The 19,333-nt window shown below is 42.9% G+C and overlaps 1 protein-coding gene across 5 annotated transcripts in view; it reads right to left on the reverse strand.

Annotated features, from left to right (window-relative positions):
* FBXO47 (F-box protein 47) overlaps nucleotides 1–16,020 on the reverse strand; it is a 35,134-nt gene extending 19,114 nt beyond the window's left edge. The window contains exons 1-5 of one of the 5 annotated variants that reach the window (XM_058445553.1): nucleotides 15,847–16,019; nucleotides 11,179–11,385; nucleotides 10,235–10,405; nucleotides 5,064–5,140; nucleotides 2,447–2,524 (exon numbers count right to left, since the gene is read on the reverse strand). In XM_058445553.1, coding sequence (XP_058301536.1) covers nucleotides 2,447–2,524; nucleotides 5,064–5,140; nucleotides 10,235–10,405; nucleotides 11,179–11,359 — 507 coding nt within the window. In that variant the 5' untranslated portion in view covers nucleotides 11,360–11,385; nucleotides 15,847–16,019. Of the gene's footprint in view, nucleotides 1–2,446; nucleotides 2,525–5,063; nucleotides 5,141–10,234; nucleotides 10,406–11,178; nucleotides 11,386–15,846 lie in introns of all 5 variants that reach the window. The other 4 variants (XM_032163435.2, XM_058445551.1, XM_058445552.1 and 1 more) reach the window with 4 other exon arrangements.
* Nucleotides 16,021–19,333: the final 3,313 nt, after the last annotated feature.

Below are 19,333 nucleotides of genomic sequence, written 5' to 3' on the forward strand. Positions count from 1 at the left end.
GAGACGGGGTTTCACCGTGGTCTCGATCTCCTGACCTCGTGATCCGCCCACCTCGGCCTCCCAAAGTGCTGGGATTACAAGCGTGAGCCACCGCGCCCGGCTTTTTTTTTTTGTAGAGATGGGGTTTTGTCATGTTGACCAGACCAGTCTTGAACTCCTGACCTCAGGTGATCGGCCTGCCTCAGCCTCCCAAAGTGCTGGAATTACAGGTGTGAGCAACTGTGCCTGGCTATTTATGACTTTTGAATGTGAACAACAAAAAACTTTCATTGGCTGGGCACAGCAGCTCATGCCTGTAATCCCAGCACTTTGGGAGGCCGAGGCAAGTGGATCACTTGAGGTCAGGAGTTTGAAACCAGCCTGGCCAACATGGTGAAACCCTGTCTCTATTAAAAACCTCCCCCCCACCACACACACACACAAACACACATACACAATAGCTAGGTGTGGTGGCAGGCCCCTGTAATCCCAGTTACTTGGGAGGCTGAGGCAGGAGAATCACTTGAACCCGGGAGGCCGAGGTTGCAGTGAGGTGAAATTGTGCCACTGCACTCTAGCCTGGGTGACAGAGCGAGACTCCGTCTCAAAAAAGAAAAAAAAAATTAATCTGGCCAGTCGTGGTGGCTAACGTCTGTAATCTCAGCACTTTGGGAGGCTGAGTCGGGCAGATCACCTGAGGTCAGGAGTTTGAGACCAGCCTGACCAACATGGCGAAACCTCGTCTCTACTAAAAATACAAAAATTAGCTGGCTGTGGTAGCGCATCCTGTAATCCCACCTACTTGGGAGGCTCAGGCAGGAGAATTGCTTGAACCTGGGAGGTGGAGGCTGCAGTGAGCCAAGATCATGCCACTGCACTCCAGACTGGGCAACAGAGCGAGACTCTGCCTCAAAAATAAATAAATTAATTAATTAATAAAAACTAATCTTATTCCCTGTGGAAGGACATACAAGAAACTGATAACTGATTATTTCTGGTGAAGGAAACTCAGTGGACAAGGAGAGAGACTAACTTTTTTTTTTTTTTTTTTTGAGACGGATTCTCGCTCTGTCACCCAGGCTGGAGTGCAGTGGCGCAATCTCGGCTCACTGCAAGCTCCGCCTCCTGGGTTCACGCCATTCTCCTGCCTCAGCCGCCCGAGTAGCTGGGACTACAGGCGCCTGCCACCACGCCCGGCTAATTTTTTGTATTTTTTAGTAGAGACGGGGTTTCACCATGTTAGCCAGGATGGCCTCGATCTCCTGACCTCGTGATCCACTCGCCTCGGCCTCCCAAAGTGCTGGGATTACAAGCGTGAGCCACCGCGCCCGACCTAACTAACTTTTTACTTTATACATTTTGTACCCTTGGAATTGTACAAGAATACATACATAGGTATTACATGTCCCAAAGAAAGAAAGAAATAAGTAAAAAACAAAATTAAATAAGAAAAATCTGTCTTGGAAGAAGACTAGTAGGAGGGCTCAGACCCTGGGACTCAACTGGACTCAACTCTGGATGAGTAGGAGTTGGTGGCTGGTAGGCTGAGCACAGCAAGATTCTTACGGGTGCAGTGCCTGCCTCACAAGGTTGTTGTAAATTTAAATTAGTTAATACATGTTGTCAGGTGTGGTTGCTCACGCCTGTAATCTCAGCACTTGGGGAGGCCAAGGTGGGTGGATTGCTTGAGGTTAGGAGTTCGAGACCAGCCTGACCAACATGGTGAAACCCTGTCTCTACTAAAAATACAAACAAATAATTAGCCAGGCGTGGTGGCGGGCACCTGTAATCCCAGCTACTCAGGAGGCTGAGGCAGGAGAATCTCGTGAACCTGGGAGGCGGAGGTTGCAGTGAGCCGAGATCATGCCATTGCACTCCAGCCTGGGTGACAGAGTAAGACTCCGTCTCAAAAATCAATCAATCAATCAATCAATAAAAATAAATTAGTCAATACATGTAAACTGCTTAGAACAGTGTTTGGCACATAGTAAGCTGAATAAATGCTAGTTACTATCTTCTTTGTTTACAATAAAAGATTAGTCAAAATGTTCTTGAAATAATACAACTGATTACTAATATCACACCTTAAATAACTAGCCCAAGACTAAACTCATTATATAGATAGATACAGATACACGCATGCACACACACCACCCCATAATATTTCTAATCTTTACAACTAGTAGAAACTTTGAGGACACCAATTCTTCAGGAGGAGTAACCTTCATTCAGCATATAGAATGGTTTGGGGGATAAATAAATGTCAAACATTTTTTACCACTGAGAAACTCAAAACAAAAATCTGAGATAGCAAACACTATTAGATTAATACATTCTCAAATCTTTATTTTATTTTGCTCTTTTTAAGATTATTATAACTTTATTAACCTATGAAAAGAGAGATTGGATATTCTATTTATCAGTTCCAAAGGTATCCCTTTTCTTCTCTCATTAAAAAAAAATGTACCTGTAAAAACATGCCATAACATGTTAATCCTAAACACTGCATAGGAGCTGCACAGCCATTGAATTTAAAGCAGGAAACCTGTAAAGAGAACAATGTTAATACCTCCTTGTCAGTGAAACTATAGTTTGACAATGGTGGAACAATGGTTTGACATTCAAATTTAATGGAAATAAGCAATAATTTTTTCAGCACCTATTCTGATCAACATTGGTTACATAGGTGGGATTATAAAAGTAGTATAAAAGTCTCGGCCGCGCGCCGGTAGCTCATGCCTGTAATCCCAGCGCTTTAGGAGGCTGAGGCGGGCGGATCACAAGGTCAGGAGATCAAGACCATCCTGGCTAACATGGCGAAACCCCGTCTCTACTAAAAATACACAAAAATTAGCCAGGTGTGGTGGTGGGCACCTGTAGTCCCAGCTACTCAGGAGGCTGAGGCAGGAGAATGGCATGAACCTGGGAGGCAGAGCTGGCAGTGAGTGGAGACTGTGCCATGGCACTCCAGCCTGGGTGACAGAGCGAGACTCCATCTAAAAAAAAAAAAGTCTCTACTCTCAAGGAGTTCACAATTTATTTAATAATAATAATTTTTTATTTTTATTTTTTATGATGGAGTCTTGCTCTGTCACCCAGGCTGGAGTGCAGTGGCATGATTTTGGCTCACTGAAACCTCTGCCTCCTGGGTTCAAGCGATTCTCATGTCTTAGCCTCCCAAGTGGCTGGAATTACAGACACCACCAGGCCTGGCTAATTTTTGTACTTTTAGTAGAGAGGGGGTTTCACCATGTTTTATAACTTCTTGTATAAAACCTTTTGCCAGTTTAGTAGAGACGGGGTTTTACGCCTGTAATCCAAGCACTTTGGGAGGCTGAGGTGGGCGGATCACGAGGTCAGGAGTTCGAGACCAGCCTGACCAACATGGTGAAACCCCATCTCTACTAAAAATACAAAAATTTGCTGGGCGTGGTGGCACACGCCTGTAATCCTAGCTACTTGGGAGGCTGAGGCAGGAGAATTGCTTGAATCTGGGAGGCGGAGGTTACAGCGAGCTGAGATCGTGCCACTGCACTCCAGCCTGGGCAGCAGAGCGAGACTCCATCTCCAAAAAAAAAAAAAAAATTAGCTGGGTGTTATGGCACACGCCTGTAATCCCAGCTACTCGGGAGGCTGAGGCAGGAGAATGGCATGAACCCGGGAGGCGGAGCTTGCAGTGAGCCGAGATCGCGCCACTGCACCCCAGCCTGGGGGACAGAGCGAGATTCCATCTCAAAAAAAAAAAGTTATATTTATGAATGTCATGCTTTAGGAAGAGTAATCTTGATTCAGCATACAGAACGGTTTGGGGAGTAATGAATTGGATGACAGAAAGGTCATCTGGGAAGCTGCTATAATAATATAGACCAGAACTCAATGCAAATGCTGACGTGAAAAAGTTGGCCGGGCAAGGTGGCTTATGCCTGTAATCCCAGCACTTTGGGAGGCCAAGGTGGGCAGATCACCTGAGGTCAGGAGTTCGAGACCAGACTGTTCAACAGAGCAAAACCTCGTCTCTACTAAAAGTAGAAAACTTAGCCAGGTGTGGTGGTGGGTGCCTGTAATCCCAGCTACTAAGGAGGCTGAGGTAGGAGAATAGCTTGAACCCAAGAGATGGAGGTTGCAGTGAGCCGAGATCATGCCGCTGCACTCCAGCCCGGGTGACAAGAGCGAGCCTCAGTCTCAAAAAAAAAAAAAAAAAAAAGACAAAGTCAGTGTATCAGAAACAGCAGATACCACTGAGTGTAGAACTGAACCATCAAGAGTTGGACATATGCGGCCGGGTGTGGTGGCTCACGCTTGTAATCCCAGCACTTTGGGAGGCCGAGGCGGGTGGATCACGAGGTCAGGAGATCGAGACCACGGTGAAACCCCGTCTCTACTAAAAAATACAAAAAAAAATTAGCCGGGCGTGGTGGCGGGCGCCTGTAGTCCCAGCTACTCGGAGAGGCTGAGGCAGGAGAATGGCGTGAACTTGGGAGGCGGACCTTGCAGTGAGCCGAGATTGCGCCACTGCACTCCAGCCTGGGCGACAGAACGAGACTCCGTCTCAAAAAAAAAAAAAAAAAGAAAAGAGTTGGACATATGCTTGGATTTGTACATAAAATTGAGTCTTATAAAGAGACTATGCCCAAACATATTGATACACATTTCCAAGTCTATTATCATAAAATGTTTGTGATTTTATATATTAAAAATACTTTCCTATGTTTCTATACATTTAAACAATAAAATTTCAAAATTCAGAAATTATTTCACTTTAATACAGTATCTAAATCACTACTTTAAAACTTCCTTAGGATTTGTATGTGGTGTAAAATGTACTTTATACTCTGAGAAACCTAATAAACTTGAATGATGTGCTTAGTTATATATGAAAATTGTTTTATAACAAGTGAAAGATTACTACATTTTGACATTATATAATCTCTAAGTACTTGGTAAAGTATTGGATTACAATAAATCAATTTTTTAGTGCTAATTCATGAAATTCTACTAATATAGAGTAAAATGAGCATAAGATAATAATAAAGTATCTTTACTGGAAATCAAGATTGTAAACTAATTTAGAAGTATGATCTTACTTCTGTGAGTATCTTGTGAATGTACTTTAGCCTTTCCTTGGTGGGTAGCAGCAATGTGCATCTTTTAAACAGTAGACCTAAGAAAGTAAAGAGACATAAGAAAAAATGACAACAGTACAATTAAGAATATCAATAGAGCACAGAATAATGTTTCCTGAAAGTCAAGTATGGTGTATCACCGTGGACTATGAGTTGATATGGTTTCTAAGAGAAAGTTTGGGAGGAAGGGTGCAAAACACTTTCCATTTATGGTATTTACCAAGTGACTCTGATGCTCATCTAAGAGGCCTTGGCATAAAATCTTGCAAAAAATTGTTAAATTGCTACTATAGGACACATGGAAAAATACACAGAGTATAAAAGATACAATAAGACAAAGACACACTAGAGAAATTTTATTTTGTCTTTATTCCATAGAAAACAGATTTCAATATCTCTTGAAATTAACCTCATGTCCACAAAGGAAAATGTTTTAAGAGTTGTTAATCTAAAACATGGAAAGAATGAGAAAACAGATCTTTTTTTTTTTTTTTTGAGACAAGGTCTTACTCTGTCACCCAGGCTGAAGTGCAGTGGCACGCCATCATGGCTCACTGCAGTCTCGATCTTGTGGGCTCCAGTGATCCTCCCACTTCAGCCTCCCAAGTAGCTAGGACCACAGGCGTGTGCCACCAAGCCCAGCTAATTTTTTCTTGATACAGAGTCTCGTTCTGTCACCAGGATGAAGTGCAGTGGCATGATCTCCGCTCACTGCAACCTCCACCTCCCAGGTTCAAGTGATTCTCCTGCCTCAGCCTCCCGAGTAGCTGGGACTACAAGTGCACACTGCCACGCCCAGCTAATTTATGTATTTTTAGTGATGAGGTTTCACTATGTTGGCCAGGATGGTCTCGATATCTTGACCTCATGATCCGCCTGCCTCGGCCTCCCAAAGTTCTGGGATTACAGGTGTGAGCCACCATGCCCGGCCCAAGCCCAGCTAATTTTTAAAAAACATTTTTTTCGTAGAGACAGGGTCTTGCTTTGTTGCCCAGGCTGGTCTCGAATTCCTGGGCTCAAGTAATCCTTCCACCTTGACCTCCCAAAGCACTGGGATTAAATTGCGTTAAGCCGAGAAAACAGGTTGTGTATCCCTCTCTCCAAATAGAAAAATTTAAGTCATAAGTACTTAAAATTTCAGAAGCTAGATTTTTTTTTTTCCCCACAGAAAGTATCCAGTTAGGATGAAATATCCATCTCTTCCAAGATATCCTTTTATGGGACTTGCATGTTAAGAATGTATAGGATTTTGTGTACAGATACTTTAAAGAGAAAAAAAAAAAACTCCTCAATTTCTCAGTGAGATGTGTAACTTGAGCTACAGTGACAGGAAGTGTATGATTTGTTTCCTCTAACTTTAAACGCTCTATTTTCCTAAAATGGCCATACATTGTTAACATTCCTATGGGGGCAAATGTCCTAAAACTAAAAATAAGGTATATGGTAGGAAAATACATACCTGAACCTCATGACTTTTTTCAGCTTTCATCTTCTTTGTATTTACTTTTTTACATAGATTATAATTATTTTATATAATCCTGAAGAATCTATAGGAGTCTAACTTATTTTTAGAAGTTGCTATGTTTGAGTAACACATGAACAGAATTGAGTTTTAAACAAAAACCCTCTTTATTTTTGTATATAAAAAGACATTTTTCATACTTGACAACTAAGGGAAAAGAAAAAAAAGACATTTTTCAGTGTTTGGTTTTTAAACTGAGTTCTTTCCCTTCATACTTTGGTATCCAGTTTCACAGCATACCATAACTAAGGAATTCCAGGCATTAATTCTTAGAATTCTACTCCTGGGCACAATTGATCCTCCTGCCTCAGCCTCCTGAGTATCTGGGACTACAGGCACGTGTGACTGCATCCAGCCTTATTTTGGTATGCTGATTGCCTAATATAAAACTCCTATTTTTAAGGATTACAATTTACCATAAAACCCAATACTGGCTGTTTAAAAAAAAAAAAACAAAACCACAGGTGCTCTGCTATACCCTTTAGAGACTAACTTTATTTTTAAAGTTCTTCCCTAAATAGAGTCAGATGTAATGTTCTTTCCACATTGGCCATCTGCTCTGTTTTATATGAAGAAACAAATTAAAATTTATAATTGGCTGAGTACGGTGGCTCACGCCTGTAATCCCAGCACTTTGGGAGACCGAGGAGGGCAGATCACTTGAGGACAGGAGTTCGAGACCAGCCTGGACAACATAGTGAAACCCTGTCTCTACTAATACAAAAATTAGCTAGGCATGGTGGTGCACGCCTGTAATCCCAGTTACTGGAGATGCTGAGGCACGAGAATCGCTTGAACCCAGGAGGCAGAGGTTGCAGTGAGCCGAGGTTGTGCCATTGCACTCCAGTCTGGGTGACAGAGTGAGACTCTGCCTCAAAAAAAAAAAAAAAGAAAATTATTCTTCAAAGCATAATGTGTGTGTGTGCGCGTGTGTGTGTGTGTGTGTCTGTGTGTATATGAATATGAGACAGGGTCTCACTCTGTTGCCAAGGCCGGAGTGCATTTTCACAATCAACTCACTTCAGCCTTGACCTCTGGGGCTCAAGTAAGCCTCCCACCTCAGCCTCCTGAGTAGCAGGGACAACAGGTTTTGTCCTCCAATTTGTTTCCTCTAACTTTAAACGTTCTATTTTCCTAAAATGGCAATACACTGTTAACATTCCTATGAGGGCAAATGTCTTCAAACTAAAAATAAGATATATGTTAGGAAAATATATACCTGAACCTCATGACTTTTTTCAGCTTTCAGCTGGGCCGCCATGCCCAGATAATTTTTTTTTTTTTTTTTTGAGATGGAGTCTCGCTCTGTCACCCAGGCTGGAGTGCAGTGGCGCGATCTCTGCTCACTGCAAGCTCCGCCTCCCGGGTTCACGCCATTCTCCTGCCTCAGCCTCTCCGAGTAGCTGGGACTACAGGCGCCCGCCACCACGCCCGGCTAATTTTTTGTATTTTTAGTAGAGACGGGGTTTCACTGTGGTCTCGATCTCCTGACCTCGTGATCCACCCGCCTCGGCCTCCCAAAGTGCTGGGATTACAAGCGTGAGCCACCGCGCCCGGCCTCATGCCCAGATAATTTTTTAATTTTTTGTATAAATGGGGATCTCCCTATGTTGCCCAGGCTGGTCTTGAACTCCTGGACTCAAGCAATCCTCCCACCTCAGCTTTCCAAAGTGCTGGGATTACAGGCATGAGACACTGCGCCCAGCCCAAAGCACAGCATTCTGAAAATCTTATTTTAATGTCTGAAAATAAGGCTGGATGCAGTCACACATGCCTCTGTTTCAGATACTCAGGAGGCTGAGGCATGAGGATCGATTGTGCCCAGGAGTACGGGTCAGCCTGGGCAACACTGCAAGATCCCATCTCAAAATAAAAACAGTGAAAACAATAATAGATCAGGTAAGAATGACAACATGAGAAAATGGTAAGTATATCAAACATTTACTTAAAGAATTAGTCACAAACCAAGTTTGCATCAAAATTAAATAGAAAGTTGAAATCCTTACATGAATAAAACCATTTAAAAAAGCTATTAAGATCAATACATATTTGTACTTTTTACTGCATTATACATATAATTGTCTTAATGTTTTTGTTAGTTTAAGCAATTGAGGCTTGATCAGGGAGAAAAATTTCTTTCAGATCAAAACCAAAGTATAAGCTCTACTGTATTACCCAGGTACCACTTCCTCTACAACTAATGATGACTTAAAAATAATTCTTTCTCTCTTTTTTTTTTTTTTTGAGACGGAGTTTCGCTTTGTCACCTAGGCTGGAGTGCAGTGGCATGACCTCGGCTCACTGCAACCTCCATCTCCTGGGTTCAAGGAATTCTCCTGCCTCAGCCTCCTAAGTAGCTGAGAATAACAGGCATGTGCCACCATGCCCGGCTAATTTTTGTATCTTTAGTAGAGACAGGGTTTCACCATGTTGGCCAGAGTAGTCTTGAGCTCCTGACCTCAGGTGATCTGCCTGCCTCGGCCTCTCAAAGTGCTGAGATTACAGGTGTGAGCCACCGCGGCCGGCCGAAAAATTATATTTATAATGAGAAGTAGGAAAAAGTAGTTTCCATATTCTGTTATAGGCTTTACTAAGCCTAATCATAAATACTGAAACCAACAACACTGTAATCATATCAGATACTCTTCTTTCATTTGGTCTTACTAAATACACAGGTAATCATCAAATACATTTTGATGTACTTACATATCCACATATTCTTATTATCTTAAATCTAAGCATCCTTGGGCTACTAAAAGGCAGTATTCACTTAACTTACTGTTATGCCTTTATTTAAATCACACCATCTTAATATTTGGTTTTATTGCCATGCTTTGATGAATTATAAAGTGGTTTCATAATTAAATCAATGTTATTAAGTCAAGTCAAAATTAGAATTTTACTTCAGCACTTTCAGGGACAACGAAATCAATGAATGGAGTAAAAGGCATAAATGATTATACAGAATTTGCTTTGATAACGTCAGTTTAACTATAGCTTAGTGACTTAATAGTAAATGTACTTAAAAAACCATAGTTTCTGCTGAGAGGATAAATAATCTTCCATAATAATGTGTTTAAATTTCTATTTTTAAGGACTAGATTATGGTTGAAAGGGCAAAGAGATAAAACTCACTCAATCCACAGGAAGTGACACATAGAAAATACATCAATTTCCTAAACTGATAAGCCACTAGAAGTTAAGCATAGGTGACATTGTATCTATATGAAATCTCAAGAATTGACACTTTACATCAAAATGCATTTTCTCACCTTTAAAGATAACTGGTTAAGGGAGTGTTCTCACACTAAAGAGTAAAAACATCATAGAAACAGGCATATTTTGGAATATATTCCATTTCCTACTGGCCTTACAGAATTGTATACTAAGTTTCTTTTTTTTTAAATTTTATTTATTTTATTATTATACTTTAGGTTTTAGGGTACATGTGCACAATGTGCAGGTTTGTTACATATGTATCCATGTGCCATGTTGGTTTGCTGCACCCATTAACTCATCATTTAGCATTAGGTATATCTCCTAATGCTGTCCCTCCCCTCTTAATTAAGCACAGTTCTTTACTTGTTGCAATTCTCATTACATAAGTTACCTAGAGATTTGTAGTGCTCCAGTATGGCAGAGTCTTGTCTCCTGTCAGGCAGCTCAAGGTTATGAAAGTCCTGTAGTAAAAGTCTTTTGCTTCCTGATGAGGTTGAGATATAATTAATAATGTGTTGGCTGACTGTTTTGGACACCATGCTTAGCATGCTGATATCCTTCACTACCAAAAGAAATATATATGTGTATGTATCAATGGCTTAAATGCAAGAACATCACTATTAACACAGTCTATTAACTTACAGGTTAACTCAATCATCATCACTATCACCATCATCATCCCATTGGGAAAAAAGTGAAAAATCTTAAAATTGTTTAAAATCCGGTTCTCAATGAATTAGAGACATGTTTGGATTTACCAATCAAGGTACTATGTCATAATTACAGGCATGTTTTCAAGAGTTTAAGTACTGCTGTGTTCAAAGGAAGATTAAAAAAAATTAACTTAGGGCTAGGTGCAGTGACTCACACCTGTAATCCCAGCACTTTGGGAGGCCGAGGCGGGCGGATCACCTGAGGTCAGGAGTCCGAGACCAGACTGACCAACATGGAGAAACTCCATTTCTACCAAAAATACAAAATTAGCCAGGCATGGTGGCACATGCCAGCTACTCGGGAGGCTGAGGCAGGAGAATAGCTTGAACCCGGGAAGTGGAGGTTGTGGTGAGCCGAGATTACGCCATTGCACTCCAGCTTGGGCAACAAGAGCAAAACTCCATCTCAAAAAAAAAAATAATAATAATAATAATAATAATTTAAGTATTGTGCTTTCTCATTGTACTCCTGACAATAATGAAACTTTAGAAAATAAACACTTAAACTTAACATGAATGTCATTAACATTTTAGCATGGCCCAAGATGACAAACTAGTTCTTGGGAGAAATTAAAATACTCTAGTGTCTTGTGTAGGCTATTCATAAGTTCCCAAACCTCACCTGACAAATATTTTAAAATTATCTGGAATATTTCCAATGGTAAGGCTTTAAAATTTCCAAATGTTGATATGGGTTGAAAGCCTGAGCCAAGGGTCTTGGAATAACAGCTGTTGTGACGATTACTACGTGTAAGTTTCTGGTTGGGAATCAAAGTGAAATTGGTATTTATTCTGGACGCCATTCTTCTTCTTGTCTCATAAATTTATCCTGGTCAGAAAAACAAAGTACAAGAGACAAGAAAGAAAGGAAATTAAAGCAAGAAAGAGCTTTTTTTTTTTTTTAAACGAAGAGGCTGATAGTATGATATGCAATAGCTGTTTCTCCATATTTACAAAAGATTTTTGGTTTTTTTTGAGACGGAGTCTTGCTCTGTTGCCCAGGCGGGAGTGCAATGGCGTAATCTCGGCTCACTGCAACCTCCACCTCCTGAGTTCAGTGGTTCTTCTGCCTCAGCCTCCTGAGTAGCTGGGATTACAGTCATGCGCCACCATGCCCTGCTAATTTTGTATTTTTAGTAGAGACGGGGTTTTGCCATGTTGGCCAGGAAGGTCTCGAACTCCTGACCTCAGGTGATCTGCCCTCCTCAGCCTCCCAAAGTGCTGGGATTACAGGCATGAACCACTGAGCCTGGCCCCACTTACTTTATTACAGCTAAAATTTAAATAGTTTTAAAGTCTCTATTTTCATCTCTTTTTTTATTGTTTTGAACAAAAAAAGTCAGTACTCAGTTTTAAAGAAATAGAAAAACATTACTATGAAATTTTAAAGCTACATTAATATATTTTGACTTTTTAAAAGAATATAGGCTGGGTGTGGTGGCTCACGTCTGTAATCCCAACACAAAAAAGTATGTGGCATTACTATTACCAATTATGTGCTGTATAATACTCAAATAAGTAGTGAATTAAAGTCTTTCTTCTTTTCTTTGCTGGGTTTTTTTTTCTTGTCAAGGTCTTGCTCTGTTGCCCAGGCTGGAGTGCAGTGGCATGATGATAGCTCATTGCTCCTGGACTCAAACAATCCTCCTGTCAGCCTCCCGAGTAGCTGGGACTACAGGCACAGAGCCACCATGCCCAGCTAAAGTAAAAAAAAAAATTTTGTGGAGGCAGTGTCTGCCTGTGTTGCCCAACCTGGTCTTGAACTCCTGAGCTCAAGTGATCCTCCCACCTCAGCCTCCCAAAATGCTGGGATTATAGGCATGAGCCACTGTGTGTTAATAAGACTAGAATAAATACATGAATAGTAATAATTCTTCCCTCAATTCCACCTTCTGTTAATAATAGCCACTGGCCGAGCGAAGTGACTCATGCCTGTAATCTCAGCACTTTGGGAGGCGGAGGTGGGTGGAACACCTGGGGACAGCAGTTTGAGACCAGCCTGGCCAACATGGTGAAACCTCGTCTCTACTAAAAACACAAAAACTAGGCCGGGCCCAGTGGCTCATGCCTGTAATCCCAGCACTTTGGGAAGCCAAGGCGGGTGGATCACCTGAGGTCAGGAGTTCAATATCAGCCTGGCCAACATGGTGAAACACCGTCTCTACAAAAAATACAAAAATTAGCCAGGGATGGCAGTGTGCACCTGTAATCCCAGCTACTTGGGAGACTGAGGCAGGAGAATTGCTGGAACCTGAGAGGCGGAGGTTGCTGTGAGCCCAGCTAATCTGAAGGCTGAGGCACGAGAATCGCTTGAACCCGGGAGGCGGAGGTTGCAATGAGCTGAGATCATGCCATTGCACTCTAGCCTGGGGCAACACAGTGAGACTTGGTCTCGAAAAACAAACAAACAAAAAATAACAATAATAATAATAGTCACTGATGAATCTTAGAAAGGGCTTACGCAGGCCGGGCGCGGTGGCTCACGCTTGTAATCCCAGCACTTTGGGAGGCCGAGGCGGGCGGATCACGAGGTCAGATCGAGACCACGGTGAAACCCCGTCTCTACTAAAAATACAAAAAATTAGCCGGGCGTGGTGGCGGGCGCCTGTAGTCCCAGCTACTCGGAGAGGCTGAGGCAGGAGAATGGCGTGAACCCGGGAGGCGGAGCTTGCAGTGAGCTGAGATCGCGCCACTGCACTCCAGCCTGGGTGACAGAGCAAGACTCCCTCTCAAAAAAAAAAAAAAAGAAAGGGCTTACGCAACTTGATTTCAAAGACAAATATTCTTAAACTCATTAAATGTAACTTATTAAAATCACTGATTATTTACTTACACTAAATAATTTTTTTTTTAGACAGATTATCGCTCTACTGCCCAGGCTGGAGTGCAGTGGCGCGACGCGATCTCAGCTCACTGCAACCTCCGCCTCCCGGGTTCAAGTGATTCTCATGCCTCAGCCTCCCAAGTAGCTGGGATTACAGGCGTGTGCCACCACGAGTAGCTGGGATTACAGGTGTGTGCTACCATACCCGGCTAATTTCTGTATTTTTAGTAGAGATGGGGTTTCACCATGTTGGTCAGGCTGGTCTGGAACTGCTGACCTCAGGTGAGCCACCAGCCTCGGCCTCCCAAAGTGCTGGGATTACAGGCGAAAGCCACCGCACCTGCCCATTACACTAAATAATTATTTAAACATGTGTACCACACAGCGACTTTGTGTCACTCTATTGCTCTAATTCAGAAAACAATGTCTTTTGTGAATATATACATATATATACATATACGCATAATTACAACTCCAATCGAAGGCTCCTTGTTTTTGAAGTAACAACTAAGACATTTTCATCAAAGATATATAATTGTATCTGGCCAAAATGCATTTTCTCCTTTCCTACAAATTGCTAAAATAACATTGTTACTTATACATCTTGAAAGGTTACGTATCAACTTACATCAATTTAAAATTGGTTACAGTAATAAGTAAATAATCAGTGATTTTACACATTTGAAAACATAACAAAGAAATTTAGTGCTTAGTAAAAAGCACACTCTGAACCTCCTTTGAAACCATACCACAGCACTTGGGGTCAGTATTTAGTGAACACTTAAATTAGGAGATATTTTAAAATTATCATTAAAATTACACAAATAGGCCGAGCATGGTGGCTCACGCCTTAATCCCAGCACTTTGGGAGCCTGAGGCCGGTGGATCACGAGGTCAGGAGATCGAGACCATCCTGGCTAACACGGTGAAACCCCGTCCCTACTAAAAAAAAAAAAAAAAAAAAAAAAAAAAAATTAGCCGGGCATGGTGGCACATGCCTGTAGTCCCAGCTACTCCGGAGGCTGAGGCAGGAGAATCGATTGAACCCGGGAGGCGGAGGTTGCAGTGAGCTGACATCGCGCCACTGCACTCCAGCCTGGGTGACAGAGCAAGACTCTGCCTCAAAAAAAAAAAAAAAAAAATACACAAATAACAACTTTACACAATGCAGCTAAACAAGAAGAAAAAAATTAAGTTCATTTACAAACACTTTGGGTTATATAATTTCAGACTTTTACATACATATATTTCTTTTTAACAAAAAAGAGGGATCACTATATATAGTACTTTGTAATCTGCTTTTTTCAATGAATTCTCTTTCCATGCTAATAAATATCCTTCTACAAGTAATCATATTTTAATGGCTGTGTGTCATTCCACCAAGTAAAATAATCTTAATTTGTTTAATCCATAAGGTTGTTTGTAACTTTAACTTTTCACAGTAGGCGTTTTCTTTGTTTGAGACGGAGTTTCGCACAGTCTCCTGGGCTGGAGTGCAGCGGTGCGATCTCAGCTCACTGCAACCTCCGCCTCCCCGGTTCAAGCGATTCTCCTGCCTCAGCCTCCCGAGTAGCTGCGACTACAGGCGCCCGCCCCCACGCCCAGCTAATTTTAGTATTTTTAGTAGAGACCAGACCGGGTTTCACCGTGTTAGTCAGGCTGGTCTCGATTTCCTGACCTCGTGATCTGCCTGCCTCGGCCTCCCAAAGTGCTGGATTACGGCCGTGAGCCACCGCGCCGGGCAAACACAGTAGGTGTTTTAAAGCATTTTTATTACAATAACATTTATCCGGCCTTGGCTTCTTTCTGTTTCTCTGAGGAATGTGGAAAGTGGGGCTTGGGCCCGTGGGCTCTTCAAAGACTGTCACCAGGCGGGGACTTCACTGTATCAACTATGAACTATATACATGTTTAAAATAAATATAAATAAAAATTTAAAAATGATAAGCCCAAATTCTTTTAAAACTCAAGTCTCCACTTAAAGTTCCTTATTTTCCTCACTCAGCTGGACGTTTCGCAGGGAAAAAGCAAGCTTTTGTGAAAATTCTAAAGGTATAATCCTAAATTATTTCTGGTTTCTGCTCACCCCTCTAGCGAATAAGAATCACAGCCCCAAATAATAATAATAAAATGATGTTTCATGCCCCCTGTTCTATCCCACTAATTTTGACCGCGCGTGAAAGGTTTTGAGGGTTCAGTTGGATGAACTTCCCCGCCCCCCACACCTTTAAGATAAAAACTACATTCACGGCGATTTCTATTTTAACATAAAACTCTTGTAAGGGCCCCACCCCATCTGTCGGGCAGCGGCCCCCAAACATCTCCAAAGCCGCAAACTAGGGAAGCCTAAAGGACAAACTGGTCAACAGGAGAATCAAACGACACGGGGTACATGTTTCCCTCCCTTCAGTCCATGAAAGATGAAATTATCGCAATAAAATACTGGGGGAAAAAAAACTCTTTTACCACAGATTTTGACAGTTTTCCGGCTACAGAGTCACAGGAAAGTGGGAGTTAGTCGTTTTGCCCCACCATCCTCAAATTTCTCAGTGTTTAGAAAAGAAAATATCTCCTCAAGAGCTTCCCGCCAGGAAGCGAGAGGATCACACTCCCGTAGGCTCCGGAGCTGCAGCCCTACCCACCAGGCTCCCCGCGGCCTCTAGAATATTGTAGAATCTTCCCAAGAACCCCCGCGGGAAGCAGGCCCGCCCCCTCATGAATAGCAAGCAGCCTCAGCTCTCGTAGTGCCCGCCTCCCTCATGAATATTGTAAATCTTCCCAGGAGCCCCAGCGGGAAAGAGGCCCCCCCCCGCCCCCTTATGAGTAGCGAGAGAGCCAGCTCCCATGGTGCCCTCCTTCTCATGAATAGCTAACGAGGGCGAGGTTCCCGGAGCCCAAACTCAGGCCTCAGCCACCCTTCGCTCCAAGCTGAAGACAAGAAGCGGCTGGAGCCGTTACGGTGTGGGGGAGGGGAGGGTGTAGCCCAAGATTCTGAATGCGGCGAGCCACGTCTCTGTTCCGCTGCCTTTCCCTTCACCTAGTTTTGAGACAATTTTTGAGTGCCTCCCACCCCCACTAACCCCAGTAGGGCAAGTTACAAGGGGTTTCATCAAACCTTTTGGTGGAAAAAAACCTCCAGACATTCCTTTTTAAACCTGTCTAGCCGGTGCGGTGGCTCACGCCTGTAATCCTAACACTTTGGGAGGCCGAAGCGGGAGGGTCCCTTGAGTCCAGGAGTTTGAGACCAGCCTGGGCAACATAGGGAGATCCCCCACCCCCAACCCCGCTCCCGGTCTCTAAATAAACACATAAATAATAAATCTGTCTGGAATCAAAGGAAGATGTGTGTCTCCATCCTCTCAAGATGGAATCAAGACAAATCTTTCTAGCTAGGCCCTCCTGGCTAGAAGATTAAATTTTTATTCATTTATTTCTTCATTCCTTCTGTAACTATTTATTGAAGCCTGCTTTGGGCGGGGTACAGGAGTAGGCCCTAAAGTTGGAACAGAGAACAAGACAGATACGTTTCCTGCTTTAATGGAGTTTATTAGCCTAATGGGGTAGATAGAATGAACAGACAGAGCGTCTACAGATGTTGAGAGCAGTGCCAGTGAGAGCAGCGTTGACAGAGGAAATAAGACAGAATGATGGGGTGTGTGTGTGTTGGCGGAGAGCTACTTTAGGTAGACTGATCCTCAAGGTCCCTTTGATGTGATGATTTGAGAACTAATGGAGGAGAAGGAGCCAGTCAGGAGAAGGGCTGAGGGAAGAGGGAATGAGGGAAAGATTCTCCTACTTTTGCAGATCAATTCTACGTTATACCCAACACAAAATATATAAGGAACTACATAAAGACTGAGTGGAAATTTAGGATTAGTTGGCATGCTGTTATTTTATAGTCACCAATATTCATCCGTTTTGGCTTTGTATCTTTTTTTTTCCTGACCTCAGGTGACCTGTCTACCTTAGCACTGCAAAGTGCTGGGATTACAGGTGTGAGCCACCACTCCTGGCAATTTTCTTTTTTTTTTTTATATAGAGTCTTGCTCAGTTGCCCAGGCTGGAGTACAGTGGCACGATCTCGGCTCACTGCAGCCTCTCCCTCCCGGGTTGAAGCGATTCTCCTGTCTCAGCCACCTAGTAGCTGGGACCACAGGTGGGCACCACCATTGTATTTTTAGTAGACATGGGGTTTCGCAATGTTGCCTAGGCTGGTCTTAAACTCCGTGGCTCAAGCGATCTGCCTGCCTCCCAAAGTGTTGGGATTAAAGGTGTGAGCCACTGGGCCCAGCCCTGGCTTTGTATCCTTTTGCAGCCAATTCTTTTTTTTTTTTTTTTGAGATGAAGTCTGCCTCTGTTTCCCAGGCTGGAGTGCGGTGGTGTGATCTTGGCTCACGGCAACCTCCAGCTCCCAGATTCAAGTGATTCTCCTGCCTCAGCCTCCCAAGTAGCTGGGATTACAGGCACCCACCACCATGCCCAGTTAATTTTTTAGTATTTTTTAGTAGAGATGGGGTTTCACTATCTTGGCCAAGCTGGTCTTGAACTCCTGACCTCAGGTGATCCACCCGCCTCAGCCTGCCAAAGTGCTGGGATTACAGGCATGCGCCACCACGCCCAGCTGCAGACAATTCTTTTTTTTTCCCCCTGTCTCCAACATTGATTAGCGGTCCTTGATCAAGTATCATCCCCTTGGCAGTGGGCGAGATGCACATAATGGAAACAAGGATCCTTAGTGGTGAGAATTTAGATTTTACTCAAGTGTCATGGGAAGTGTCATGGGAAGTCCTTGAAGAGTTTTAAGCAGAGAGTGCTATGATCTGATTTACGTCATTAAAAGATTGCTCTAGTTTTTATGTGGAGAATAAATGAGGCTAGGAGTGGAGGGTAAGATCTGTTAGGATGTTGCAGGACTAGAATGGTGGCTCTGAGGGATGGGTTTAAGATATATTTTGGTGGTAGAAGTAACTGAATTTACCTAATGGATTGGATATGAGTGGAAGGAAGGGAAAGGAAGGAGATAGGAATAATTCCCAGGTTTCTGACTTCAATAAATGGGTAGAAGTTAATCCCATTTACTGAGATACGCAAGTGAGGAGTTTTTCTAGTGGAGTTTTGTCTTTTCTTTTCTTTCTTTCTTTTTTTTTTTTTTTGATGGAGTTTCACTCATATTGCCCAGGCTGGAGTGCAATGGCGCGATCTTGGCTCACTGCAACTTCTGCCTCCCAGGTTCAAGTGATTCTCCTGCCTCAGCCTCTCCAGTAGCTGGGATTACAGGCATGCGCTACCATGCCTGGCTAATTTTGTATTTTTAGTAGAGACGGGGTTTCTCCATGTTGGTCAGGCTGGTCTCGAACTCCCGACCTCAGGTGATCTGCCCGCCTCTGCCTCCCAAAGTGCTAGGATGACAGGCATGAGCCACTGTGCCCAGCCTTATGTTTGTTTTTCTTTTCAGAACAAGGTCTCACTCTGTTGCCCAGGCTGGAGTACAATGGTGGGATCATAGGTTATGGTAACCTCAAACTCCTGGCCTCTAGCAATCCTCTTACCTCAGTGAAGTGCTGAGATTACAGGCGTGAAGCTACCTCACCTGGCCAACTAGTGGAGAATTAAGAGAATTCTAGTGGATAATTAATTTTACAAGTGGTAAATTTGAGATTTCTCTGAGGCATCCAAGTGAAGATGTCATGTTAAGGAGGCAGTTGAATTTAAAAATCAGAGTGCTTTTGGAGGAAAATGTCTGGGCTGGAGATATACATTTAAGGATTAGAGGAATATAATTGTAAGCATTAGAGGAATATCAACAGTCAGACATTGGGAAAAGGAGGGCAAGATCTCAAATGAGATTGAAAAGGATTATCTAGCAAAGTAAACTGGAGAAAACCAGGAGAGTCTGGGGTCACAGAATCCTGAAGCATGGGTCCTTCAAGAATGTGGGGTAGCCCTCTGTGAC

The sequence above is a fragment of the Hylobates moloch genome, unplaced genomic scaffold (assembly GCF_009828535.3).
Source record: "Hylobates moloch isolate HMO894 unplaced genomic scaffold, HMol_V3 SCAFFOLD_10, whole genome shotgun sequence".
NCBI lineage: Eukaryota > Metazoa > Chordata > Mammalia > Primates > Hylobatidae > Hylobates > Hylobates moloch.